The sequence below is a fragment of the Pongo abelii genome, chromosome 4 (genome assembly GCF_028885655.2).
Source record: "Pongo abelii isolate AG06213 chromosome 4, NHGRI_mPonAbe1-v2.0_pri, whole genome shotgun sequence".
In the NCBI taxonomy this organism is placed as follows: domain Eukaryota; kingdom Metazoa; phylum Chordata; class Mammalia; order Primates; family Hominidae; genus Pongo; species Pongo abelii.
The window spans coordinates 187,068,190-187,095,616 of record NC_071989.2 but is presented as its reverse complement, the minus strand read 5'-3'; the positions used below and the strand labels follow the sequence as shown (position 1 = coordinate 187,095,616).

Sequence of the window (27,427 nt, the reverse complement as noted above, 5' to 3'; positions counted from 1 at the left end):
CAGGCACAACAGTTAAAAAGGGAAAAAGGCCACATGCTGTCCATTCCCAGTGCATGGCAAACATCAGACCCAGGCACAGGCCACTGTGGACACCCTGGAATTGGGAGCCTCTTTGCATAGTCATTGGTGAATGTCCACCTTGGTCCTGTTTAGCAGGATTCTGCCTGGGCCTAGGCCACTCAGAGGACCTAGACCAAGCCAACTCGGGCCCCGCTTTGGGGAGCTCATGGTCTGGCAATGGGACTGATGGGCAGACGGCTCCATCCCAGTGTCCTAAGTAATCACTGTAGCAAGTAGATTCCCTGGCCCAAGAGTAAGCAGCTGGGAAGGCTAAGACATAAGTCCATGTCCTAGCTGGGTATTGTAGGATGAGTAGGAGTTTTCCTGGCCAAAAAAAAGACGGAGAAAAGATGTTGGAGACTTGAGTAGCACAGCTCAGGGGGTGTGGCATGTCCAGGCCAGGTGTCTGGCTAAAGGTGGGCTAGGCGTAACTCATGGAGGGCAAGTGGAGCTGGGCGGAGCGGGCTGGAGACGGAAGTCCAGGCTGGCCAGGAAGGGCCTTGGCCAGGGAGTGCTGTCCCAAAGACAGCGGGGAACCTGTGGATGCCTTTAAAGGGAAGTGGCATGATCCAATCTCTGGCCTAGAAGGATGGCCCTGACTGAAGGATAGGGAATGAGAGGAAGGAGGCAAGAGAGGAAACGGGGGAGGCAGAGGGGAGGCAGTGACCCTGGACCCTGGAGCCTGGGGAGACGCTGGTATTGGACCTGGAGGGGACAGAAGTTCAGCGTCTGGTTCTTTCTCTTCCTGACTGCATGACTTTGAGTGGGTCACTCAGCCTCTTGGTGCTGCAGTGCACATCTGCAAAGCTAGGAATAGTGATAGTGCCTGCTTCGTGAGGTGCTTGTGAGGTTTGTGGTTAATATGCCTAAAATGCCCCTCAGGCCCAGCATGCAGACAGTGACGTAGAACCTTAGCTTTGCTGCCACTAGGATCTGGAGAGGCGGGCAGGAACTGTGGATGTGATGGGGCCACCCGCAACCCTCGCCGAGCTCTCAGGTAGGTGGCGATGCTGCTGACACAGCCTGGGAACTCAGTCAGAGAGATTAGCGGGTGGGGAGAGGACCTTGGTTCTGGCCATTCAACCCATTTCCGTTAGAACTGGTGAGGCACTTCTGTCCCAGCTCGTTGAATCCTGAGGCTGGGTGCACGCTTGTGGCACGGACCACCTGGGGAGGAACCCCAGCCTTGCGGTGTGTGTGTAGGTGTGTGGCCTCGGGCCAGTGACTTGCCCTCCCTTGGTAGAGTGAGAAGGTGGTGGCTTCTGCCTGGGAGGTGGCTGTGAAAAGTAACGGAGCGACTTGCGTGACAGGGCTCAGAACAGCACTGGGTACTGCTCCATAAGCACACCCCACGCGGCAGCAGTCACAGTCATCGTAGTGGAAATTATCGCCGGTGGTTGATGAACCCAGAATGGGTCTCCCTGGTTTTTGCAAACTTACAACTTGACTCCAGCCATCCTGAGCACATAAAAGACAACACAGCACGGTGAAAAGTACATGAGGCTGGAAATATTTCGTAAAAGAGAAAATAATATTTAAAGACAGAGAAAAGGAAGCCACTTGGTTTTCAGAGTGTGTTTACCAGACCAGCCCAGCATAGCATGTGAACTTGTTGAAAATGCAAATTCTCCAGCCCCACTAAATCTGAAACGGGGGTAGGGCCAAGCACCCCCTGCACCTTCCAGAGTAACCCCAGCCCTCACGCCCCCAAAGGGCCTCAGCCCACCCACACCCCTCACAGCACAGGACCTCAAGAGGGGAAGGAGCTGCTTGTGTCCGGGGCCATCCAGGGATCTCTGACTGGACAATGGCATCTGAATAGATGGAGAGACCCCAGGCCGTCACATTTCTTTTTCTTCAAAAAAGAAAAGGCAAGTGCTTTGGAATTGAACACATCCAGGTTTTCATCCCAGCTCTGCCACACACCAGCTGTTCCAGCTGTGTGACTTGGGACATATCACTTCTCTGTGAGCCTCTTTTGCTTCATCTACAAAGGAGGGTTGATGCTATCTCCTGGCAGGGCTGCACGGACTAGATGAGCAGACATCTGGACAGCCCAGCACGGCGCATGGCTCATGGTAGGTCCACATGTGGGAGCCACCCTCCTGCTCCCTGCAGCATTCCAACGCCCTGCTCCAGGGAGAAGGGTCTTCCGAAGAGCTCTAGAAGCAGCCAAGGTGACGGTGGCATCTCTCTAGTGCAGAAGCCCAGGCTTGCACTGGATGCAGGACCTGGGACCTGCAGGATGGGGCTGCCGCTCCCAGCAGGGGCTCCCAGCTTCCCAGCAGATCCCCCTTAGCCTCTCCCCAGGAAGGACCCTCTGCAGTTAGCCTAACCCCACTCAAAGCAGCACAGGACCTAGGGAGGAAACGAAAGGGACTGCTTGTATCTGGGGAGACCAAGAACTCTCTGACCATGCTATAGTATCTGAATGGATGAGAAACAGCCCCATGCAGTCCCCAGGGTCCCCACAGAGTAGGGACCTTGGGGACTGGGGATCAGAGCAGGGCGATCAGTTACCATAGGGCCCTTTGTGGGCAATGAAATGGGTCTGGGAAGGGCAAGAGCTTAGGACCACAGACATTCCCTGTGCATCCACCCTTTGCCAAGCCCCAGAGACAGGCCAGTGAGGGCCCTGCCCTCCAGGACCAGAGAGCCTGGTGAGGACCATTTGGGTCTGATGACCACACACAGCTGGGCTGCCCTCACCCCTAGGCTCAGGAGCCCCTTCTACTGCCCCAGATCTAGGCCACTGCCCACTTGGGACCCCCTACTCCTACAGCACCACACGCCACCCCACATCCTCCACCCCGTCCTGCTTAGCCTCCCTCTGGAAGAAGCAAGTTTCCAGACACCAGGAAGGGCCCTGCAGACGGAGACTGGTTCTGCAAGGGCATGAACACCCCTGAGCTGCCAGGGACAGCATGTCCTCGAGTGGACCCACTGGGGGCACAGCCCACCGAGCTATCCGCCTGTCGCCAGCCTGCCTGCCCACGCTGCGTTGTGGTGTGTGCCTGTGTTGGGAGTGTTGCTGCGCATGGAACCCGGGGACAGGGCTGACCCAACTCCCGGTCCCTAGTGTCTGCAGGGCCTCCCGTGGGTGTCCCTGGAATGACCACATGAGTGACAGGCCCTGGGATTGGGTACAAATGCCCATTTTGAGACAGAGGAAACTGAGGTGTGAGAAGTTTAATATCTGCGGTTATCTCGGCTCATCCTCACACGACCTGGAGAGGGGTCAGGACCTCAGTTTGGCAGCCCCGAGGCAGGAGCCAGCTTGTTCCAGGCCACACTCACGGGGGAAGCAGCGCGCAAATCCAGATCTTTCCGCTTTGGGAAATGGCCTTTGGGACAGTAGGGATTCTGCCTCTCCTGTTCACGAGGGAACAGAGGAAAATGATCTTTTGAGGCCACATGCAGTGGCTCACGCACTTTCGGAGACCAAAGCAGGTGGATCGCTTGAGGCCAGGAGTTCGAGACCAGCCTGACCAACATGGCGAAACCCCGTCTCTACTAAAATACAAAAAAAGTAGTCCGGCATGGGCCGGGCGCGGTGGCTCACGCTTGTAACCCAGCACTTTGGGAGGCTGAGGCAGGCGGATCATGAGGTCAGGAGTTCAAGAACAGCTTGGCCAACAGTGAAATCCCATCTCTACTAAAAATAGAAAAAATTAACTGGGCGTGCTGGTGGGCGCCTATAGTCCCAGCTACTTGGGAGGCTGAGACAGGAGAATCACTTGAACTCAGGAGGCGGAGGTTGCAGTGAGCTGAGATCACACCACTGCACTTCAGCCTGGGTGACAGAGCGAGACTCCGTCCCCCAAAAAAATTAAAAATTAAAAAATAGTCAGGTGTGGTGGTGCACACCTGTAATCCCAGCTACTTGGGAGGCTGAGGCAGAAGAATCACTTGAACCTAAGAGTTAGAGGCTGCAGTGAGCCAAGATCGTGCCACTGTACTCCAGCCTGGGTGACAGAGTAAACGTAGTCTATCCATGCAACAGAGTATGATTCAGCCTTAAAAAGGAAGGCTATGGGGCCGGGCCTGTAATCCCAGCACTTTGGGAGGCTGAGGCAGGCGGATCACGAGGTTGGGAGATCGAGACCATCCTGGCTAACATAGTGAAACCCCATCTCTACTAAAAATACAAAAAATTAGCCAGGCATGGTGGTGGGCACCTGTAGTCCCAGCTACTCGAGAGGCTGAACCTGGGAGGCGGAGCTTGCAGTGAGCCGAGATCGTGCCACTGCACTCCAGCCTGGGCGACAGAGCAAGACTGCATCTCAAAAAAAAAAAAAAGGAAGGCGACCTCGTCATCACAGGTTATAACACGCATGGACCTTGAGGACACCATGCTCAGGGAAATAAGACAGTCACAGGACAAATACTGCTGAGCTCCGCTTGCATGAAATACCCGGAGTCATCAGATTCACAGAGGCAGAAGATAGGCTGTGGTTCCTAGTAGCCATGGGGAGAGAGGGTAAGGAGGTAGTGCTTAATGGGTAGAGAATTTCAGTTTTGCAAGATGAGAAAAGCTCTGGAGAGGGATGGTGCTGGTGGCTGCACAACAGTGTGACTGTGCTTGATGCCGCTCAACTGTCCACTCAAGAATGATTAAGATGGGAACTTTCATGCTATGTATTCTACCAGAATTTTTACAGAATAGTTTAGAAATTTACAAATACAATGTAATGTTCCAAAAACCACTGGATGAACTGTATGGTATGTGAAGCATATCTTAATAAGGCTGTTTTTAAAACCCTGCTGCCCAAAACACAGCTGGACGCACCGTGGCTGCCCTCTCAGGGCAAGGACAAAGAACTGCCTATGGCTGAGCACACAGCCTGCCCACACCCCACCACTGTGCGGGAGGCAGGGTCCAGCTCTGGGCCCACGCGACCTCCAGGCCCACGGAAGGCCCCCACAGCGGGGAGCTGTGGCTTTAGAGGGAAAGGAGGGTGAGAGACACCGGGGAGCCACCCTCTGCTGACAAGGGCCAGGCACAGCAGACCCGGCCCAACAGCTGAAGCTCTTTAGCGGAAGCCGGACCTCAGCCCTGACCCTGGGGGTCAGAAAGAAGTCATGAATCGCCCCAAGGCCCCTGGGGTGCAAGTCAAGGATGCATGGGAACTGGGTGGGCCTTGTAGCCTCGTAGGCCAGGATCTGGGAGCAGTCCTCAGGCCCCCCAATCTTTCAGCCTCGGGCTCCTCTGAAGCTGTGGTCTGCAAACTGCACAGCTGGTGCGGCTTCCTAAGACCTCAGCATCCTACAGAGCTGGGTGGCCGAGGGGCCAGGCGTGGGGGCCACGTGGGACCTGCTCTGAGAATGAGGTGAGGGGACGCAGGGCTGTGTCTACCTGTGTACAACCTGGCTACACACTGCCCGGGGCCATAGGGGCCTCATCAGTGCCCACTCCTTCCTGATTCAGGTGGCTCTGTGCCAGCGAGGCCAACCATCGTTCCGGCCTGGAGACCCAGCACCTTGGGGTCCCCACTAATGGTCCCACTCAGGGGCTGCAGCCACAAGCCAGTGTACAGGAGCCCTGCCCTCAGGGAGCTGATGTTCCAGCAAGAAGAGAGAAACCATAAACTCTGAAAAGCACGTAGAATAAGCTAGGCAATTTTCATAGAAATAAGTGGCTGGAAGAAGATAAAAACGGGAAAATGTGACAACAAATGCATGAGGCAGGCACTTGAAAATTGAGGCTGGTGGTCAAGGAAGGCATCCTGAGGAGGCAGCAAGCATTCAGCCATGCAGGGATGGGCAGAGGAGAGCCCTGGAGAGAGGGAAGCTGGTGCAGAGGCCCCAAGGCAGGGCAAGCCTGGCAGGCCTGAGGAGTGATGGAGGGGCATGCGGCCGGGTGCGGGGAAGCAGTGGGCAGATAAGGCGGGGGAGGCCTCCCTTCTTACAGATGCCCTTGGAGTGACCCACAGTTCCAGTTTGCCTGAGACTGACCTGATTTCAGCACTGAGAGCCCAGGGAAACCCCTCAGTCCCCAGCAAACCATGACAGTCGGTCACCCCAGTGCCCACTCAAGCTCCAGGGGGTGCGGGAGTTAAAACTGGGCCATGCCGGGCTGCTGCACCCTTCCCTCAGGAGGGCGCTGGTCCACAGTTCCGAGGAACCCCGAGAGTTCCCTGTCCAAGGCCTGCAAGGGTCAGCTCGGCTGGGAGCGGATGGCGCATATTGCATGGCCAGCTTCTCCTGACAATTGCCTGCCAAAGGCCATGCCCACGCCCACCGGCCATGCCCCAGGCCTCACCTGCCCACCTAGAACCTCTGAGTAGGATAGGGTGGGGCTTTTAGCAGGCAGGTTACAAGCAATTCTCATGAAAATCAAAGCTCACACGAATGACCTTTTACGTTTAAAAAAAAAAAATAGAGCTTTTCATTCTCTGAAAGCAGTGAATCCTGGCCTTCGTTGAGTTCGGAGGAGTACATGTGTCAGTGATTAAGACTCGGGGTGAATGGAGAGCTGAGGAATTTGTGATCTTTGGGGTGTGCTGGTTTACATGCGCCTCTCCGGAGCCTGTTTTCCAACAGGAAACAAGATCCCAGGAGATGACAGGCTCTGGGGCGAAGCTCACTTGCGCTAGCACAGATCTGGGGCTGACCAAGCCCAAAGCCACAGGCCACTAGCCCATGTAGCAAGAGCCATAACCCCAGCCCTCCACCCATCGCTGGCCACCCAGCACCGACACAGCCTGCACCGTGGCTGTACCTGCTGCCTGTGCGGGTACCAGCAGTCCTGCTGCCAGCGTCGGCAACATGCTTCTTTGTAGCCAGCACCTCCCTTCACCTGGGTACAGGCTCTTTAAATATTCAGGTGAACCTGACCTCCACCCTTGAGAGCCCCTTTCCTTTTTTTTTTTTTTTTTTTGGAGATGAAGTCTTGCTGTATCGCCCAGGCTACAGTGCAGTGGCACGATCTCAGCTCACTGCAACCTCCACCTCCCAGATTCAAGCGATTCTCCTGCCTCAGCCTCCCGAGTAGCTGAAGTTACAGGCGCCCGCCACCACACCCGGCTAATTTTTTGTATTTTTATTAGAGATGGGGTTTCGCCATTTGGGCAGGCTGGTCTCGAACTCCTGACCTCAGGTGATCCACCTGCCTCGGCCTCCCAAAGTGCTGGAATTACAGGTGTGAGCCACCGCGCCTGGCCAAAAGCCCCTTTCTGGAGTCCCCCCACCCTTCCCCTTCCTGTCCAGGTCTGCTGGCTAGTCCGGCCCCTTCAGCCCTTCAGAGATGTTCTCATGGCTCTGAGCCCCTGTGGGCAGGAAGGGTCATAGTCTCAGGCACACTGAGGGGCTTTCCCCTCTTCCTATCGGTTTTGCTCAGTCCTCCCTTCAGCTGCCTGGGCTGAAGGGGCTGGGGAGGGGCTCTGCCAGGCCTGAGAAATGGCCTGTGGCTTGGCTCCCCATCATGGCACCCACGTGCCTTACATCTGCCAATCAAAAGGACTCCCAGTTAGTGCCTCTCCCTTTAAGTCTCCGCTGGAAGGCACCGAAGGCTGGGGGCTTTCAAAAGGCAGTGCTTCTGACCCCACAAATATGTGAGAAAACCCAGCTGGGATCAGCACAGGTGCCTAGCCTATTCCTGCTGATTCCAGAAACATGAACAAGGGGGCCTTTTTTGGTAGATCACTGAAGAGTTGTGGTTATTCATGACATAGCATAATTGTGGCAACAGTTGAGTGATCTACCTGTGGCTCTCTTTGTCCCTCCCTGATAGGGTGTGGCTGTGTCCCCACCCAAATCTCATCTTGAACTGTGGCTCCCATAACTCCCGCGTGTTGTGGGAGGGACGCATTTGGGAGATAATTGAATCACGGGGGTGGTTTTCCCCATACTGTTCTTGTGGTAGTCATCGAGATCTCGTGGTTTTACATAAGGGGTTTCCCCTTTTGCTTGGCTCACATTGTGTCTTGCCTGCCACCACGTAAGATGTGCCTTTCACCTTCTGCCGTGATTATGAGGCCTCCTCAGCCACATGAGTCCATTAACCCTCTCTTTCTTTAGAAATTGCCGTCTCAGGTGTGTTTTTATTAGCAGCATGAGAACTGACTAATACGCTCCCCAACCCATTGGCAAGGCATAACCTGGGCGCCACTCTCAGAGATCTTACAATGAAACACAAAAGAGGAGTGTTATTCAGTAGTGGCCATGTTTACACAAGAAAAACAAAGCATGGTCTGTGTCTTCAAGATGTTCATGATTGTGTTGATAAAGAAAATCCACATACCTGCAACAAAAGGTAATTTTGATCAGTGTATCTTGACTAGTGGCTTATATTGGTTTTGCTGCAGAACCTTTTCAAAATGCGCATGTTTTGGTGCCAGGCAGGGCTCACTGAATCTAACAATTCTAGGCGTTTGGCCTAGGGATATACATTTTAGAAAAGCAACCCAGGGAATTCTAATGCCCTTGCCTGGTTAACAACCAACAGTAAAGGCTAAATAAAGCAAACAGGATATTTGTGCATAAGTGCAAATGAGTGAAGGAGAAACATGAGGTTAGTAGAGTCCAGAGTTGTCTGTCCTGAAGGGCTTAGAAAGGTGAGATCTGCACAGTCCTTGAAGAATAATAGGATTTAAATAAATAGAAAGAGAGGTGGGGAACCAGACAGAGAGAATATCACAAACTCTAGCATGTGGATTGTAATTAATATGGCATGACTAGAACAGAGATTGACTTATTTATGAATGTATTTATTTATTCCGTAAGCATGTCTTTAGCATTTACTATGTGTCAAACATTAGTCTGAGTTTTTTAATAAATATTAACTATCATAACAAAACTATGAGATAAGCAGTAGTATCAGTCTCACTCCATAGAACAAGCCAACTAGAGTGGAAGAACTCGTATACTCTCTAGTGATGTATCTCACTCAGAATTTTGTATTTGATAGAAAAACTGTTAATGCCAAGCAACATTTTTTTTTGCAAAGAAGTCTGCAGACTTCGATGTTGCAGTTCACTACCTTGAAACTAGATCTTACTGTTATTATTAGTTTGTTCGAGTGTATATAGCTTACAAAAAGAGATGGATAAAAGCTAAGAAAGAGAGAGAATAAAACCATTTTAAATATCACTGTGGTTGGAATTTTTCCTTACTATAATTCTAGTTAAAATAGTTTGATTCCAATAAACAAGATCCCTCTTCCTAGAAGATATATTCATGCTTTACTCCATTTATAAAGGCATGAAGGCACAGACTTCTCTTAGTAAGTGAAAAAAATCGGGAATTCTGTCTGGATAGGAAGCACTTCTAAGCAAGGTAATTATCTAAGGAAAGAACTGTTCAATGAGTCTCCAAACCTCCACACTGAATTTGATGAAATCCAGCCAAGGCTTAATTTTAATCACTCAAACTTCATTAAAACTCTGTATATCATAAATATTTTATAGGATATATTTTTTTTATTAAACTAATAAGAGGTATATTTTTCCTAAAAATAAGTACTGAAAGTCATTCCAACCTTACGTTTTTCATTCTGGAAATCTCTAGACAGGTTACATTATATTAAGAAGGTAACAAATCCAGACGTATTTCATATATGTTTCTTTATTTTTCAGAATACTTTCTAACTCCTTTAGGTCTATCTAATTGATTCCTATTTAAAAGTAAATATCTAAGAATCATCGAATTACGAACATATATTAGTGGATATAACATAAGTTTATAGTGCTGGAATGACCATCTGTGAAGAACAATTGGATTCTAAGTAGAATTATATTTAAACTGCTTAAACAAATACCTCTCTAACTTTTCTTCACACATCTTCAGAAGAAAAAAAATTTAACACAGTTTCTGCAGTAATACATTCTCTGGGTTTTATGTTCAGCTAAGAGATGCTGTATTAAAAAGTAGGTGAATAAAACCTATTGTTTACCTCATAATAATTTGAGACTACAAGGTTGTTGTAGTCTAATCAAAGGAATCAAGCTAATCAAGGAATACAGTGCTTGTTTTTTTATTAGCAATTATCAGTTTATGCTCTCTGGAGGACACCATGACTATGAATAAAAGATTATTTGTCTTGAAAAAAAAGAAAAAAAAGGCAGTGCTTCTACTAGAAAACGTTGATGCTCTGCCTCCCTGGGCAACCTCAGCCCCTTGACTGGAGGCACTTACAAGAGCCCTGACAGTCTGATCCACAGACCGTGACCAGCCCTTGTCCCCTTCCCGTGCCCTGCCCCTTCCCGTCCTTCTTGCTGCACCCTCTGGGTGGGACATTCCATGTTTAGCTCTGGTGCCAAAACCACAGTCATTTCCCTGAAAAGGAAGGAGGGCATCACTGGTGCAGTCAAATGCCCTGGCCTGACCAGCTCTGAGCCTTGGATGGTCCCTTCGCCTGTGGGCCTCAGGTTTTTTATCTGTAAATGGGGCCAATTTTGTACATCTCAGAATTACTCGAGAGGATTGAAGAGATGATAAAAGCCCCCAGCACGTGGCCCGCCGAGCTCAGCACATCAGCAGGTCTGCCTGCTGGGCACCCCACCATCCCCAGCCTGCCGGGCACCCCCTTGCCTGAGCCCTCCAACCCGAGCCCTTGGGGAGATGCTCTTGGAGCTCCAGAGAACATGGTGTATTGGGGCTGCAGCACGGCTGGTGTGTCACCAGGATGCGTCATGGATCTGGACTCCTTAATCCCATTGGAAAAGCTTAACTAAAGCCGCTCCTAACTCAGGGAAAGGAACCAGCCCAGAAACTGCAGGCATTTTGGATGGCACAAGGAGGGCGTGCTATGTGTAAAGGGGGCGGGAGTCGTCTCGGGTCTCCAGGGCTGCCAACCACATCGGCCTTGTACTTAGACATTTACTTCACAGACCTCCGAGAGACATCCTGGGCAGCTTCTACTTTGTGAGGTTCCCAGTGTTTCAAATAATAAATAAACAACAAATGCCAAGAAGAGGTTATGAAAACCGTGGACTCTTTAACCTCTCTCCTTTAATAAGTGTCTTCCTTAATGAGAGAGAGCCAGGCAGTGTTTAAGGACATGGCTGTCAATCTGAACTGTGTGACTCTACCCGCTACCAGCATACGGCCCCAGAAAGCCCATTAACCTCCCTGTGCCTCAGTGTCTTCATCTGTAAAATGGAGATAACAATAACAGCCTTCCTCATGGGTTTGAGGTCAGGAATATGTGAGTTAATACCGTAGACTCGAGATTGGGGCCAAGTGTAAAGTTGACACTTGATAAATGGTGCCGGTGGCTCTTGCTTTTATTAAACACTGTTGGAGGCCGCTGTGGCTGTCTGGTATCTGGTGCTGTCAGCTCCTTTGTAGAGCACATGAATGTCCACATTTGAGGCCCTCCGTGAATGTGAGATTGGGGACACCCACCACCCCAGCCCCTCCTAACAGGGCCCTATTCATTCATCCACCGAATGGCACCGTGTCCAAGCCAACTTACCAGCTCTGGTCACTGGGTTGGTCGGGGTCTGTCACCAGCCTGGACAATAACCATTGTTCCAAACAAACATGCGAAGACCATGGCAGTGCCTTAACACCCCGGCAGCCTGTGGTGTTGGTTTTCCAGACGGCTTCAGGACCTTCTCACAAGCAGCAGGACCCAGCGCTGTTCGGCTCCTGGTTCAGCATGATGGATGGTGGAAGATGACTCTGGGGGGACATAAGCAGCTTTGGAATGAACTGTATTTGTTGAGCAAGAGGCCATGATTTTAATTCCTGGAGGACCACAGTGCCCACAGCAGTGGCTGAACCAGAGCAAGCTGGCCAGCCTCTCCGGGTCTCAGTGTCCCCTCCAGGAGCACTAGGGTCCCCAGGCCCACCTTAGAGACACCCACCGGGACACACCTACTCCTTCATTCCTCCAAGGGACAGAGGGCTTTGTGAGGCCAAGCTGGAAATGTGCAGAGAGAACGCTCCCTTGTTGGGCAGTTTTCAGCTCTGAGGTTGGTCTGAGACTTGTAAAACAAATGAAATGGTCTGGGGAGATGTTTTAATGATCTGGTCTCGGAAGCTCTTATCCAGGGATCTCGCCTGCCTTCTCTGCTCAAGGTGTACCCCCTGATGGCCCTGGAGCCCCGGCAATCTCATAGAGCTCCAGACTGAAGGTCTGAGAGGATTCAGGCCATCTCACCCCACTTCCTCCCAAGGTTCTGGGAAGAGGGTCATATAAAGGGGCTTCCAGTGGTGTTGAGAAGGACCAGGTCTGAAGGGACACTCGACACGTGGTGGGATGAGAAAAACTTGGCCATGGTCAGAGTGGCAATCACAGATGTTCGAGGACAGACCCCGAAGTCACACAGGCCCGGGTTCCAATCCCAGTTCTGCCATTTCCCCACTGTGTGACCTTGGGGATGCCACCCTCTGTGACTCCACAGTGCCGGGCTCCTCACACGGGACACTGCTGTGGCTGCCAGCAGCATCCCCGCAGTCTCCATCAGGCCGGCCCGGCTCACAGCCTCGCTCAGGGGTCGCTGAGACCCCTGGGGTGTTCATTTTGTTTTCTTTAATTGCGATAAAATACACATACCATAACATTTCCCATCTTAACCATCCTTAAGCGTACAGTTGAGCAGCATTAAGTATGTTCACATTGTCACGCAACTGTCACCACCACCATCCCTCTCCAGAATTCTTCGTGTTGCAAAACGGAGTCTCTGGGCCCACCGACTTCCCAGTCTCGCCTCCCCTAGCCCAGTCCACCGATGGCACCCACCATTCCACCTTCTGCCCCTGTGAATCTGGTGACTGCAGGAGCCTCCAGAAGTAGAATCATTCCGTATTTGTCTTTCTGTGTCTGGCTTACTTCCCGTCGCGTGACGTCCTCCAGGCCCATCGCGCTGCAGCATGCGCAGGAACTCCTTCCTCTCCAGGGCTGACTCACGTCCCGCTGTATCAGTGCACGTTCTGTTTGCTCATTCTTCTGTCCGTGGACGTTTGGGTTGCTTCCACCTTTTGGCTGTTGCACCTGGTAGTAATTCTTGACTTCTCTGGGCCTCGGTTCCCCTGATCTATAGGAAGAAAAGAGTAGAGAGAAATGAAAGCACTTTACAGACTGTTGTGTGGATTCCATGAACCCCCTGTCCTCAGGGGCTGGCCGAAGGGAGGACCAGGGTTGGGCTGAGGGCGGAGCAACCAGTCAGGAGCCCACAGGAAGCAGCCAGGCCAGTAGGGTGAGAGGGAGAGGCCTGGGCAGGCTGTCCCCAGTGTGGCTGAGGCGGGGTGGCTGCAGGCTTGTGAAGGGACCTTGATAAGACAGCCGTTGCTGGAGGGGACGTCCTCAGGGAGGGAGGTGCCTGGAGGGCTGGGCGGGGGGAACCACTTAGAGAGCCAGATCCTTGCAGCTCAGGCCTCAGAGGAAGCCTGTTGGGGTTCGAGGCCCCCCTTTGGAGTTGATCAGTGGCGTGAGTTCTCCGCCCCAACCAGAGATGAGATTTTTATGAGTTAGAGATGGTTTCATTTTGTCTGGCCTGGAACAGTGCTGAGAAAGCCGTAGGCCTCCCTGGAGTTGTTTACTGTGCTCATGCTGCTCTCAGACGTCCAGAGTCATTGGCAACGAGCTGGAGCCCTCGCTGGCCTGTGCTAGACCTGGCACCCCGAAATTTCATTGAGAAACCTTATTCCCAGAGAGCTCGGCCTCTGCATTCTCATCCCGAGGTTCACAGACAGGCAGTGATTAGGGACACGGAAAAGCTCCCGGCTTCCCACGGGGCTGCCATTGCGCTTTGCTCAAGGTGCAGTCAAGGGCTCCGGCAGCCTCTGCACCTTGAACTTGCCCGCAGCGCTGCTGAGGTGGAGTCACTGTGTCTCCAGCCCTCTGCACCTTGAACTTGCCCGCAGCGCTGCTGAGGTGGAGTCACTGTGTCTCCAGCCCTCTGCACCTTGAACTTGCCCGCAGCGCTGCTGAGGTGGAGTCACTGTGTCTCCAGCCCTCTGCACCTTGAACTTGCCCGCAGCGCTGCTGAGGTGGAGTCACTGTGTCTCCAGCCCTCTGCACCTTGAACTTGCCCGCAGCGCTGCTGAGGTGGAGTCACTGTGTCTCCAGCCCTCTGCACCTTGAACTTGCCCGCAGCGCTGCTGAGGTGGAGTCCCTGTGTCTCCAGCCCTCTGCACCTTGAACTTGCCCGCAGCGCTGCTGAGGTGGAGTCCCTGTGTCTCCAGCCCTCTGCACCTTGAACTTGCCCGCAGCGCTGCTGAGGTGGAGTCACTGCGTCTCCAGCCCTCTGCACCTTGAACTTGCCCGCAGCGCTGCTGAGGTGGAGTCACTGCGTCTCCAGCTTCACCCACCTGGGGACTCATAAGAACCAGTTATGCAGGCTAGGGGCAGTGGCTCGCACCTTTAATCCCAGCACTTTGAGAGGCCTAGGCGGGTGGATCACCTGAGGTCAGGAGTTCGAGACCAACCTGGCCAACATGGTGAAACCCGGTCTCTACTAAAAATACAAAAATTAGCCAGGCGTGGTGGCACGTGCCTGTGGTCCCAGCAGCTCGGGAGGCTGAGGCAGAGGAGTCGCTTGAACCTGGGAGGCAGAGGTTGCGGTGAGCCAAGATCACGCCACTGCACTCCAGCCTGGGCAACAGAGCGAGATTCCATCTCAAAAAAAAAACCAGTTACGCGGTGGCTCAGGCCTATAATCCCAGCACTTTGGAAGGCCGTGGTGGGATGATCGCTCGAGCCCAGACGTTTGAAGCTGCAGTGAACTGTGATCACGCCACTCCAGCCTGGGTGACAGAGTGAGACCCCGACACACACAGACACACAAGGGAAAGAACCCACTTACATTAAAGCCCCACATTGTGATGGCCCAGAGGCCCCTGCAGCCAGTTATTTCTTGAGGTCCCAAAGAAGCACCCCTTTTGTACCCCAGGCTGGTGTGTCTGCTGCCAGCTCATCTGGTTCATGATTCCGCAAGGCAGGTCTGGTTGCCACCACTCCCAAACCTCTGTCCTCCCGAGTTGGAAACTCTAAGGTTCAATGAGGCTGAGTAAGTTGCTCAGAAGACACAGCTTCCCCACCAGTCACGTTCTTCCCCTCCTGCTCTGGCGCACCCCTCGCCCCAGCCTCTGAATGGAAGTTTTGCAGATGCCACTGTGGTAACACCCACGGCGAAATACTGTCGTTCCCCAGCAGCCAGCCCCTAGCTCAGAGCCGTGTGGGTCCCAGGCAGAGTGGGGGACAGTGGCCTTCTCCCAGCCCAAGGTGGTCTTCAGCGCTAGACCCTCCAGCTGGGACAAGTTTTCCAGCAGCATCCTTGGGCAAGACCTGTCCTATCCCTTGCAGCCTCAGTTTCCCCTTCTCCACATGAGCAGATCAATCAAGACACACTCCCGGTGCCTTCCTAAGTGTCTGAGTCTTAGGCAGCAGCAGGAAAGGTTCTTCTGCTTGTAGAAAAGAAGAAAAACAAGAAACAAGGGAAAACTCTGAGGCCAACCACCTGGCCAAAGGCCTGGTTTTGCTTGTTGGAGCCAGGTCTTAGCTGCAGCCAAGCTGGCCCTGCTCTCCCAGGGGCCAGGGCAATCTGCTCCACACCAGGCAGATGCCCTGGGGCACAGCTAGCCCCGGCAAAGGGACCGCAGCCCCAGGGGAACGGCCTCCCTGGTCGCCAAGGCCACCTGCCCGGTGGCTCAGCATATGGGACACAACTGTCCTTGCACTTGGGAGCCACAGACTATGAAGGGTTCCAGGAGGCTCTAGCAACACAGCCTTAGGTGGGCCCCTTCACCTGGCTTAGCCCCAGAGTTCTCATCTGTGCAGGGAACACTAGCACCTTCTTCAGAGGACTGGCGAGGCAGAAGGTGAGCCTACTGGGTGGGCACGGGGAGTCCTGGAGGAAAAGGGTCCCAAGTTCATGCTCACTGGGTGAGCAGCCGGCTTGGCACCCAGTAGATGTTGAACCCAGGTCACTGCCCATGGTGGGCTCTCAGCACCTGATAGTCCAGAGACTCAGGAAAGGCCGTCCGTCCTGCCCCCACTCCTGCGGCGCCTGCAATCCAGTCTCCAAGCCCGCCTGGCCTCTCTGTTGGTGGAAGCAGTGGAGTGGGAGCCCACAGTCAGCAGGGAGCCCAGCTCCGGCACACTCGCCCTCTTCCAGGGCCTCACTGCCTGTCTTCTCGCAGTCTGGGAAAGGAAGGGTGGAAGGCACTCCCTATCTCACTGGCACGTCACATCAGACCAGGTGGCCCTGTGTCTCTCCTAAGCCCTGGAGCTTGCTGGACTTGCAGTCTTTTCAGGAGAACCACAGAAGCAGTGAGGAGACCTGAGGCCTCCCTGCCTGTCCCCTTCTCCCTCCCTCCCTCCCTCCCTCTCTCTCTCTCTCTCCTTGCTCCCCTGAACACACATCACTTGGTCGTGTCCTGCGGTGGGAGTTGGGGACACAGAGCTGCCTGAGATGCAGAGTACATACTGCATCTTTGCAGTATGGAGCTCCTTTGTGCCACGAGGGAGAATCGAGCATGGCAGAAAGAGCGAGTGGCAGAGTGGGGGACCGAGCGCAGGGGCAGCGTTCACCTGATGCCAAGAAGGAAGGGGTCCAGGTTGGGGGCTGGGGCAGGATGATGCCCCGGGGGGGCGGTCTCTGGGGCAGGATGATGCCCAGGGGGTCTCTGGCTCGACTGCTTGGGTGCTGCTGGGACCTGCACTTAAGTAACAAGGGAGGCAGGGGACACGTGGGAAGTTGGGAGGTGAGCTTGAGTTTGGAAGTGGTGCCTCCCAGTGGAGTTGGACATTTAGGTACAGAGCTCAGAATAAAGGATAGACCGCTTGTCCATCTGCAAGTTGGTCACATGGCGCCCCCCAGCACCGTGCCTGGTTAGGATTAGCCCTCAGGAGTGTGCACGACCAGCTTCATTCCCTCCCTCCACAAGGGCCCTTTCAGTCAGGGTTACATCCAGCCTGCCTGGCCTGCAGCTCACAGGCCCTGTATGCTCAGCAACACCCCAGTCCTGCCCAGCTCCAGGCCTGCAGGGAGCATCGCCCAGTGACCCTGGGAGGCAGGCACCCTACCCTGCCTGGGCAGCTGCCCCCCCTGCCAGCATCCCTCCCCATCAGCCTCTGCCTAATCATGCCACCCAGGAGAGCCACCGGACGAATCCATTAGTTCAACTGCCCCAACGCAGGCAAATGTCCTCATCTGGCTTCAGTTACCCAGACGGAGGACTTCCTAGTCGTACCCAATGATTCCCATCAGGAAAGCACAGTGCTGCATTGCTTTGGATCTAGTAGAGTCTGGCTACTTCCCCCACTCATGGCCCCTTTCCTGCCATGCCCCCACACTCTGCCCGGGGCTCAGGGCCAGCAGCTTCACTGAGCTGAGCACAACCTGAGGCCTGGCAAGAGCCCCGAAGCTTTGTGGGTGGCCACTGGGCCTTCTTCCTCCTGTAGCCAGAGGAACATGGTGCTGTGTGTGCCGGGGGGTTCCCGTTCCCATACCTCGCTCTCATTGAAAACAGGCCGAGAGAGGAGGAAAGGCCCCCCAAAGGTGCTGACCTGCCCGCCACACATGGGGCTTAGTTAATAACCAGGACCGGTCATCCGGTGTGACTGGCTCCGGAGGTTCCCAGGCACCATCAGCCCCGCACAGGGCACTGGGGAGGAGACCAAGGCAGGTGTTCGGGCCACAACGGATCTGAGATGCTGGTGGGACAAGCACGTGGAGATAGGAAGGTAATTGGCTCTACAGTGTGGGTGTCGCAGGCCTCGGCCGGGAGCATGGGCCTGGAGGTGCCTCATAAGCTGTAAACCCACACAGTATGAGGAGCTGTTGTCTGTTCTGAGGGTCCCAGAATCCTAGCCTCACCAGCTCAACACAGCCCCTGGCAATTCCAGCATAAACCCCAAATTCAGGGTCTGTGTCCAGGATGGGAGAAAACCAAGGGCTACGTCCCTGGCATGCGCTTTTGCCCTTAAAACTCAGGGGAGCAAGAAGTAACATGTTTTTCAGTTTTAAGTTTTGTTTAACCATCCTCACCTCAAGTCCCCCATCCCTGAGGCTTGCAAGAAATTCATTCTCGCCTCACCCCTGGGCCTGCAAAGCTTTTGACATGTCACGTAGCACTGAGGGCCCCTCTCCACCTGAAGGGATGGATCTCTTCTCTCTCGCTGTTTCTCAGAGACTGGCCCTCCCTCCTCCCCTTCCCTTAACAAAAGTCGGGAAGCACCTCCCACAAGACACACAGACACAAACATACATACACAGACACACACACAGAAACACAGACACAAACACACGCAGACACACATGCACACAAACACACATACAGACACATGCACACAGACACACATACATAGAGACACACACAGACACATGCACACAGACACACACAGAGACCCACACTCATTTTTCCATCCTGCCACAGACGCAATCGGGGCCAGTCTCCTGCATCTCCTTCATGGTTGTTCTGGAAATTCTTGAGGGGGTTTGAGGTTGGCTTTTGCAGGAAAGGGCAGTGCCTTGTCATAGGGTCACAACCTGTCCCACTGTCGCCTCCAGGCCCAGCCCAGAGCCTGGCATACAGTGGGTGAGCAAGATGCATCAAATGCCATTTACACATTGCAATCCTGTACCTACACCCAACTTCACCGAAACAGGGGCGAGAAGGGGTGCCAGGAAGGCTGGCAGTGAGTTCCACAGAGGTGAGGGGAGGGAGAGGGAGGTCTCAGACCTCTGTTCCCACGGCCAGAGCCAAAGCGTCTCCTTCAGCGTTGAGGTCACTCTGGTCTCAGGGTCTGAGGTGGGCAGAGGGCCGGAGGCGGAGGTAGGGGGTTCTGCACCGTAAATTCAGAAGGGCTGACAGCACGCAGATGGAGGACAGATGTGGACAGGAAGCCGAGTAGGCGGCTGAGCAGCTCCCTGGCTCTGGGGAAAGAGGAGCTGGAGGCCCCGGCGAGTGGTGGAAACTGCAGGCGGATCCCGTAGTGCCTGTCATGACTGGATTTCGGCACTGCGCGGCCATGACGGCCTCTTTGTTGTGTTGCCTTGTTGTTTTACTTTAGTGAATATGGAGAAGCATTTGTCAGGGCTTTCCTAACATAACCCACCCTTACTTTTCTTCTAAGTCAGAAGTTTCTCAGCTGCAAACGCGTCTGCCTCAGGAGCCTCCCGTGGGAATCTTTGTGATTAGGGGAGGGCTTAGGAATGACTAAGTGAGCCGATGATTGAATGACCGAATGGGTGCGTGGGGCATGAGGGTTGCGGCCACCTGGGGAGGGAGGTTGGCGGAACAGACGAGGTAGTGGCAGAAGGAAGGGGTTTCTCCCCACGCATCTCCCCTCCACAGCCAGCAGACTCCCTCGGGCAGGACACTCCCAGAAAGCTGTTGCGAGTGGATGGGTGGGTGGGCGGGGCATGCCCCACACAGCCAAGTCCACTGGCTTCCCTTCTCAATGAATGCATTCTTGTTTTCCTGTCTAGGGCCCCCTGGACGGCGCGGCAAGCCTGGGAGAAGAGGCGACCCTGGTGAGTCCCAGGTTTTCTCAGCTCCTAAGCCAAGGCTTGGAAGCCACCATGGCCCCAGGCTCTGGCTGCAGGGCCTGGCCACCTGCTCCCCACCCTGAGTCATGCCTTTGCCCTGGGCAGGTGCTCCGCCCCCTTCCAAGTCCAGCTGCTGTTTCCTGAGGCCACAGCACCCAGTACTGCCTTTCCCGGGCTTCTTGGCATTCACAAGTCCAGGACTGTCCCCTCTGCCCCCAGCCATCCCCTGAATCTTGTTGGCCCCTAGTCTCCCACTCTAGCAGCCCCCTCTCTCTGAGGCAGAAGGTGATGACTCCGCCAGCCACGCCCTCCCCCATGGGTCCTTCAGCACAACCGGGTTCTCCTGTGGGTTTCATCCCTCCCCAGACGTGGCCTGTCCTTCCTTGGCAGAGCCTCCCTTCCCTGCAGCCCATGGAGGCACCTGTATTCACCATCTTTCCTTCCTGCTGTCTCTGCCACCCAGAACTCCCCCTACCCAGTCCCCAGCACATTGCCCCCTTCGCCCAGGGACTCTTCCCTAAGCCCCTCTGACATCGTCTTAGCTAAAGTCATTCTGACCTCTGATGGCCACACCGGATGCTTTGCTGTCTTTCTCTTTCTTGACGCCCCCCCTTGGCCACACCCCCATGCCGGGCAGTCCCGGCTGTCTCGGCTGCGCTTCCTCCCTCATCTGTGACGCGGCTCCTTTGCCATTCTCGCGGGACCCACCTGCCCCGTGAGGGACCCACCTGCCCCGTGAGGGACCCACCTGCCCCGTGAGGGACCCACCTGCCCCGTGAAGGGATCTCCCTTGGCCGTCTCCTCTCCTCTCTCCCACAGTGCCCCCTCCTGTGATGCTGACCATGTCCTCTCCCTGCCTCCAGCCACATCCTCTCCTCCGGGTCCCCGAGGTCGGACATTGCCCTGCTGAAGCCAGCATCTCCCCGAGCTTTCTTCCCTGGGCTTCCCCATCGCAGGGAGGAGGCATCTAGCCGCCTGCTTCCCTGTGTAGACACCTGGCTGCATCCTCCATCCCTTCCCTGCCCACGCCAAGTCCCCATGAGCCTCCTCCTCCAGGTCTTGGACCCGTGTCCTCTTCTCTCTTCTCACTGCCATGACCTCCTGCAGCTCTCATCACCCCCAACGCCATGTCCCCACCTCCAGCCTCACCATGGATGTCCAGGGCTCTCCAGCTTCTGAGTCTTCACTCTTATGTCTTCCCGCACCCAGAACATCTCCTCCTCTACCTGGACTCCCACCCCAAGATCATTACCCTTTGTCCTTCAAGCCTAGCTCAAGCATCTCCTCCAAAAAAACCTCTAATGGTTTTGTCCAAGAGGTATCGCTCCACACTCAGCACAGGCAGCCCCCAGGCATGTAAGTGCACAGAACAGCGAATGAATGAATGGCCAGCTCCTAAGCAACTTCACAAGGTGGCCATGGTGACGAAGCCAGGCTGGCTCACCACGAAGAGGACCCCAGGCCAACTGGGCCCAAGGGGAGGCAGTGGCAGGTTTTCTCCAGGCCTCAGACTCTTCTCCCTGGAGCTGGGCACAGGCTTTCTGCCTCCTTGTTCCACTGGGTTTGCAGTGTCGAGTTCCTTACGCAGAGACCCTCCAGATACACTCCTTAGCGCTCACCGGCAAGAAGCACCTTTCATTTCTCTTTCTGCCTTGACTTCTGGAAGCTGAAGCCCGTTTTGAGTTCAGTGGCTGGAGCTTCCTTTAGCCTGGCTTCTGTGTGTAATCACCCCAGACCCTGCCAAATACACACTGTATCACTCAGTTCTTATTTTCTACCCTCGTAAAGGGTTTTATTGCCTTTTATTATAAGTTCCTGACATGCTTTTTGGAAGGAGATGAGGAACACAGAGTCATTTTTTTAGGACAAAGCATGATATTATTCATCTTACTCCAAAATCCATTTAACTTACGACTCAAGTTTAAAACAACCTCAAAGTCAAGGAAAGACAGACTCACTGGGTTCCTGGCCCTGTGCTGGGCTCTTTCCAGTCCTTCATCTCATGCGATCCTCAGACACTGCAAGATAAGAATATGTTATTATACCCACTTGCTGATGAGGAAACTGAGGCTCCAAGGGGTACAGTACCTTGCCAGAGGCCAGCTACTGGCCAAGGGGTGGGCAGGATCCCTCCCCCTCGTTGTTTTTCCAGTGGTGTCCCGATTGTCTGCCTATCCAAAAACAAAGTGAGCTGCACAGAACAGATGTGCCTCTCTGACTGGCCTTGGCTGGGCCTTGAGTTTATTTCTAGATAGTTACACACATACGTACTTCCTGCCTTCCCTTGTGTAAGGAGGCCTTTTTCCTGTGTCCCTTGGGAGAAAGCCTTTTTTTTTTTTTTTTTTTTTGAGACAGAGTCGCTCTGTCACTCAGGCTGGAGTGCAGTGGCACAATCAGCTCACAGCAGCCTCTGCTTCCCAGATTCAAGCGATTCTCGTGCCTCAGCCACCTCAGTAGCTGGATTACAGGCACGCGTCACCGCACCCAGCTAATTTTTGTATTTTTAGTAGAGACGGGGCGGATTTCACCATGTTGGCCAGGCTGACCTCGAACTCCTGGCCTCAAGTGATCCGCCCGCCTTGGCCTCCCAAAGCGCTGGGATTACAGGCGTGAACCACCGCACCCACAGAGAAAGGCTCTTTCGGGTAGGGCAGTGCCTGGCTGGGATGCCTTCCTGAGGCCGCTGCAGACCTGCAGATAGGGTGATCCTGCCTGCCTTCAGGGCAGGAGCCTCCCTGGCTCCCAGCAGGAGCTCCACAGTCCTACAGTGTTTCTATGTCTCTATCTGAAATGGAATGGATTTCCCACCTTCCCCTGGCTGGCTTCTTAGCTGGAGAATCCCAGAACTACACCTGCACTTTGGAGTCGTCTTTCTTTCTAAGGGCCTTGGGCAGGATCCTCTCTCCTCCCAGACCCTCCTATCCCTAAGAGTGACGGTCACTCTCCCCTGTTCCCGCAGCCCTAGACACCTCCCTCCATCTCAGCGCTTCCCACACCTGAGGTGTTGGCTGGTCTGCAGAGATGTCCTGCTTCTCCACCAAAGTATAGGCTACTCAGGGCAGGGGATGGGCTAGGCCCCCACTCAGGAGATGGTCCATAAATGCTTATTGATGGGAAGGAGGAGAGAAGGGAGAGAGAAAGAGGCCCTTTTGGGCAAATGAAGAACACAGTTATGAGACTGCTTGGCCAGTGCCCACACAAACCTACAGAGACAAATGGAGGCACTTACCAGGTCGCCGCAGCTGCTAGCCTTCGGGTAGCAGTTTCTGTGCTAGAGTGTTTTATCTGCCCTGTCCCCAAGAAACTCTTTCTAAAAATCCAGTGGAAGAAGCACTTCTGGAATAGTGGAGTGAGGACCTCTGAAGATCTTCTCCATAAAGGAGCAAAAACAAGGGGGAAGACGGACCTTTTCAGAACTCTGGAAATGAACAAAAGTTTTGCCACAGCCCAAGAAATGTTTATTCAGGAAATATCTGAATTTTGCTATTAATAAGAACAGTAAGATTTGTAGCATTTTAATTTTCTCCTCTCTCAAGCTCATGGTAGCCTTAAAAACCAGCTTTAAAAACCGCGCATGGCACACACATGTAATCCCAGCACTTTGGGAGGCCGAGGCGGGTAGATTGCTTGAGGCCAGGAGTTTGAGACCAGCCTAGCCAACATGATGAAACCCCATCTCTACTAAAAATACAACAATTAGCCAGGCATGGTGGTGCATACCTGTAGTCCCAGCTACTCAGAGGTTGAGGCACAAGAATCGCTTGAACCCAGGAGGCAGAGGTTGCAGTGAGCTGAGACTGCACCACTGCACTCCAGCCTGGGCAACAGAGCGAGACTCTGTCAGGAAAACAAACAAACAAACAAACAAACAGCAGTGTCACAACCACAGTACTTGTTTGTGAGAACTAGCAGCCACTTGGAGGAAGCAGAACAGGTTTGAAGCTTGCAAATGCTCATTCCCAGAGAACTGTCACTATTTGACTAGTCTGGCAGCTCCATGGAAAAGCGCCATACCCAAGGCTTGTGTTTAAGTGCCCTATGCACAGCTTGCTTAGAACGAAGAGCCCTGTCCCCAGGATGCTTAACAAAAATAATCAGCAGCAATTGTTGAACATTGAAGCTGCTTGAGGTGATAACACCAGTGGATGACTTGAAAACTTACAATAAAAATATAGGGAACGAGATGTTCAAAGGAGCTTTGAAAAGCTCCAGCTTATTCTAGGGTATCTGGAAGGCACATGCATGTGCAGGGCTATGTACATGTCCATTAAAAACCTGTCTTAGAGCCCCAGTCTCTCACCTCTGGCTGACCTTGAGATTGTTCAAGCAGGAAATGAAGACAAAGGCAGAGTTGTAATGTGGTGGAGCATTGAAGCTGTGCTCCAGCACACACAGAGGTGCAGCATTGAAGCTGTGCTCCAGCACACACAGAGGTGGATTGAAGCTGTGCTCCAGCACACACAGAGGAGCAGCATTGAAGCCGTGCTCCAGCACATACAGAGGTGCAGCATTGAAGCCGTGCTCTGGCACACACACAGGTGGATTGAAGCCGTGCTCCGGCACACACAGAGGTGCAGCGTCGAAGCCGTGCTTCGGCGCACACAGAGAGCCCACCGGAACAGAGTGGCAGACGTTGGATCAAGGCATTCAAGGAAATCTCTTTCTAACCTGACCACTAAGCTAAACAAGCAGAGAATTCAGTAGCTGCACATGACAAAAAAGAAACACTTTAAAGAATTAGTCCAGGAAAGGCCCTCAACGGAGAGCAACAACAATAAACAGCAACAACAACAAATCCTGGAAAGGAGAAGAGGGATCTGATTTCCAGAGTAGCCACATTAGATTAGTTTAAATGTCCAATTTTTAACAAAAAACTAGAAGACAGGAAAGTAGGGCAGTAAAAAAGGAAAAAGTACAGTCAATAGAAACTATCCCTGAGGAAACCCAGATGTACTTGCTAGATGGAGATGTAGTATTGGTTGTTATACATATGTTCAAAAAACTAAAGGAAACCATGTTTGAAGAAATAAAGGAAAGTATGAGAATCATGTCCCTCTAAATGGAGAATATCAATAAACAGATAAAAAGTATTTTTAAAAGAACCAAATTAAAATTCTGGAAGTGCAAAGTACCATAACTGAGATGAAAAATTCAGTAGAAGGGTTCAACAGTAGATTTGGGCCGACAGAAGAAAGAATCAGCAAACTTGCACATAGGTCAATTGCTATTATCCAGCCTAAGGAACAGAAGGAGAAAAGAATGAAGGAAAATGAACAGAGCCTCAAAGACACTATCAAGTGTCCCAAAATACACATAATGGTAGTCCCAGAAGGAGAGAAGACAGAGAAAGAAACAAAGTAATATTTGAAAAAAATGGCCAAATCTTCTTAATTTTGAAGAAAACCATTAATCTACACATCTAAGAAGCTCAACAAACTCCAAGGATGATAAACTCAAAGAGATACATACCTAAGCACATCATAGATGCATTGCTAAAAGCAAAAAAAATGAATCTTGGCCAGGCACGGTGGCTCACGCCTGTAATCCCAGCACTTTGGGAGGCCAACGCAGGAGGATCACATGAGGTCAGGAATTCAAGACCAGCCTGGCCAACATGGTGAAATCCCATCTGTACTAAAAAATAAAAAATAAAAAAAATATACAAAAGCTAGCCAGGCTTGGTGGCATGTGCCTGTAGTCCCAGCTACTCAGGAGGCTGAGGCACGAGAATTGCTTGAATCTCTTGAACCTGGGAGGCGGAAGTTACAGTGGGCCAAGATCATGCCACTGCACTCCAGCCTGGACAACACAGTAAGATTCTGTCTCAAAAAAAAAAAAAAAGAAACAATCTTGAAAGCATCATGAGAGAAATAGCGTATCACAGAAAAGGGATGCTCAATAATATTAACAGCTGGTTTCTCATCAGAAACCATGAAAGCCAAATGGCAGTAGGATGACATATTCAATAAGTGACAAAAGGAAAAGAACTATCAACAAAGAAATCTATACCTGGCAAAACTATCTTTGAAAATTGAGGCTGGGCGTGGTGGCTCACGCCTGTAATCTCAGCACTTTGGGAGGCCGAGGCAGGTGGATCACAAGGTCAGGAGTTCAAGACCAGCGTGGCCAAGATGGTCTATACTAAAAAAAAAAAAAAAATACAAAAAATTAGCTGGGTGTGGTGGCATGCACGCGCCTATAATCCCAGCTACTCGGGAGGCTGAGGCAGGAGAATCGCTTGAACCCAGGAGGCAGAGGTTGCAGTAAGCTGAGATCGTGCCATTGCACTCCAGCCTGGGTGACAGAGCCAGTCTCGGTCTCAAATAAATAAAAATGAAATAAAAATTAAAAAATAAAAGAAGCTAGAAAAATAAGAGCAAACTTAACCCAAAGCAAGCAAAAGAGAGAAAATCATAAAATCAGGGTAGAAAGAAATGAAATGGAAAATAGAAAAAACAGTAGAGAAAATCAACAAAACCAAAAGTGGATTCTTTGAGAAGATCAGCAAAACTGACAAACCTTTAACTAGACTGACCAAGAAAAACAGTGGAGTCTCAAATTACCAAAATCAGGGCTGAAAGGAAGGTACATCACTAGTAACCTTAAAAAAACAAAAAGGATTAAAAGGAAACACTAGTAACAATTGTATGCCTACAAATTAGATAACAAAGGTGAAATGGACACATTCCTAGAAAGACACAGCTGCCAAAACCGACTCAAGAAGAAGTCAAATATCTGAATAGACCTGTAACAAAGAGAAAGATCAGTGATCAAAAAACTTCTTACAAAGAAAAGCCCAGAATCAGATGGCTTCACTGATGAATTCTAACAAACAGTTAAAGAAGAATTAATAACAATCTTTCACAAACCCTTTAAAAAATAGAAATGGAGAGAACACTTCTCAACTCATTCTGAAGCAAGATTAACTCTGACACCAAAACCAGACAAAGATATCACAAAAAAAGAAACTATAGACCAATGTCTTTTATGAACACAGACATAAGAGTCCTCAACAATACAAGCAAAGGAATCCAGCAAAAGGATTATAAACCAAGTGGGATTTAACCCAAAAATGCGATGTTGGTTTAACATCCAAAATCAGTCAATGCAGTACATCATATTATTGAATAAGAGATAAAACCACATGATTGTCTCAGTAAATGCAGATAAAGCATTTGATGAAATCCACAAGTTTTCATTATTTTAAAAAACCGACTCAGGCTAGGCACAGTGGCTCATTTTGTAATCCCAGCACTTTGGGAGGCCAAGGCGGGCAAATCACTTGAGGTCAAGAGTTCGAGACCAGCCTGGCCAACATGTTGAAACCCCATCTCTACTAAAATACAAAAATTAGCTGGGTGTGATGGTGCATGCCTGTAGTCACAGCTACTTGGGAGGCCAAGGCAGGAGAATCGCTTGAACCTGGGAGGCAAAGGTTGCAGTGAGCTGAGATCGCGCCATTGCGCTCCAGCCTGGGTGACAGAGCAAGACTCCATCATTAAATAAATAATAAATAAATAAATAAATAAATATCCACTCAACAAATCAAGAATTTTAAAAAAACTTCCTCAACTTGATAAAGGACATCTATGGAAAACCCACAGCTAACTAATAGCATACTTAATGGTGAAAGACTGAATGGTTTACCCCTAGTATCAGGAACATGACAGGGATGTTCACTCCTGCTACTTCTGTTTAACATTGTGTTGAAGGCTTTAGCCAGGACAATTAAGCACAAAGGAGACATTAAAGACATTAATACGGGAAAAGAAGTAAAACTATCTCTATTTGCAGATGGCACGATCTCATGTATAGAACATTCTAAAGAATCCACATCTGGCACATGTGCCCCTGAACTTAAAAGTTGAAGAAAAAATAAATTTTTGCCAACCTTGAGTGAAAAAAGATATTCTTTCATATTTTTT

General features: G+C 51.9%; 1 protein-coding gene across 1 annotated transcript in view; it reads left to right on the top strand.

Annotated features, from left to right (window-relative positions):
- The window catches only part of COL23A1 (collagen type XXIII alpha 1 chain), a 369,266-nt gene that overhangs the window by 277,222 nt on the left and 64,617 nt on the right, over positions 1-27,427 (top strand). The window contains exon 3 of the mRNA XM_024247215.3: positions 19,443-19,487. Within this exon, the coding sequence (XP_024102983.2) occupies positions 19,443-19,487 (45 nt within the window). The remainder of the gene's footprint in view (positions 1-19,442; positions 19,488-27,427) is intronic.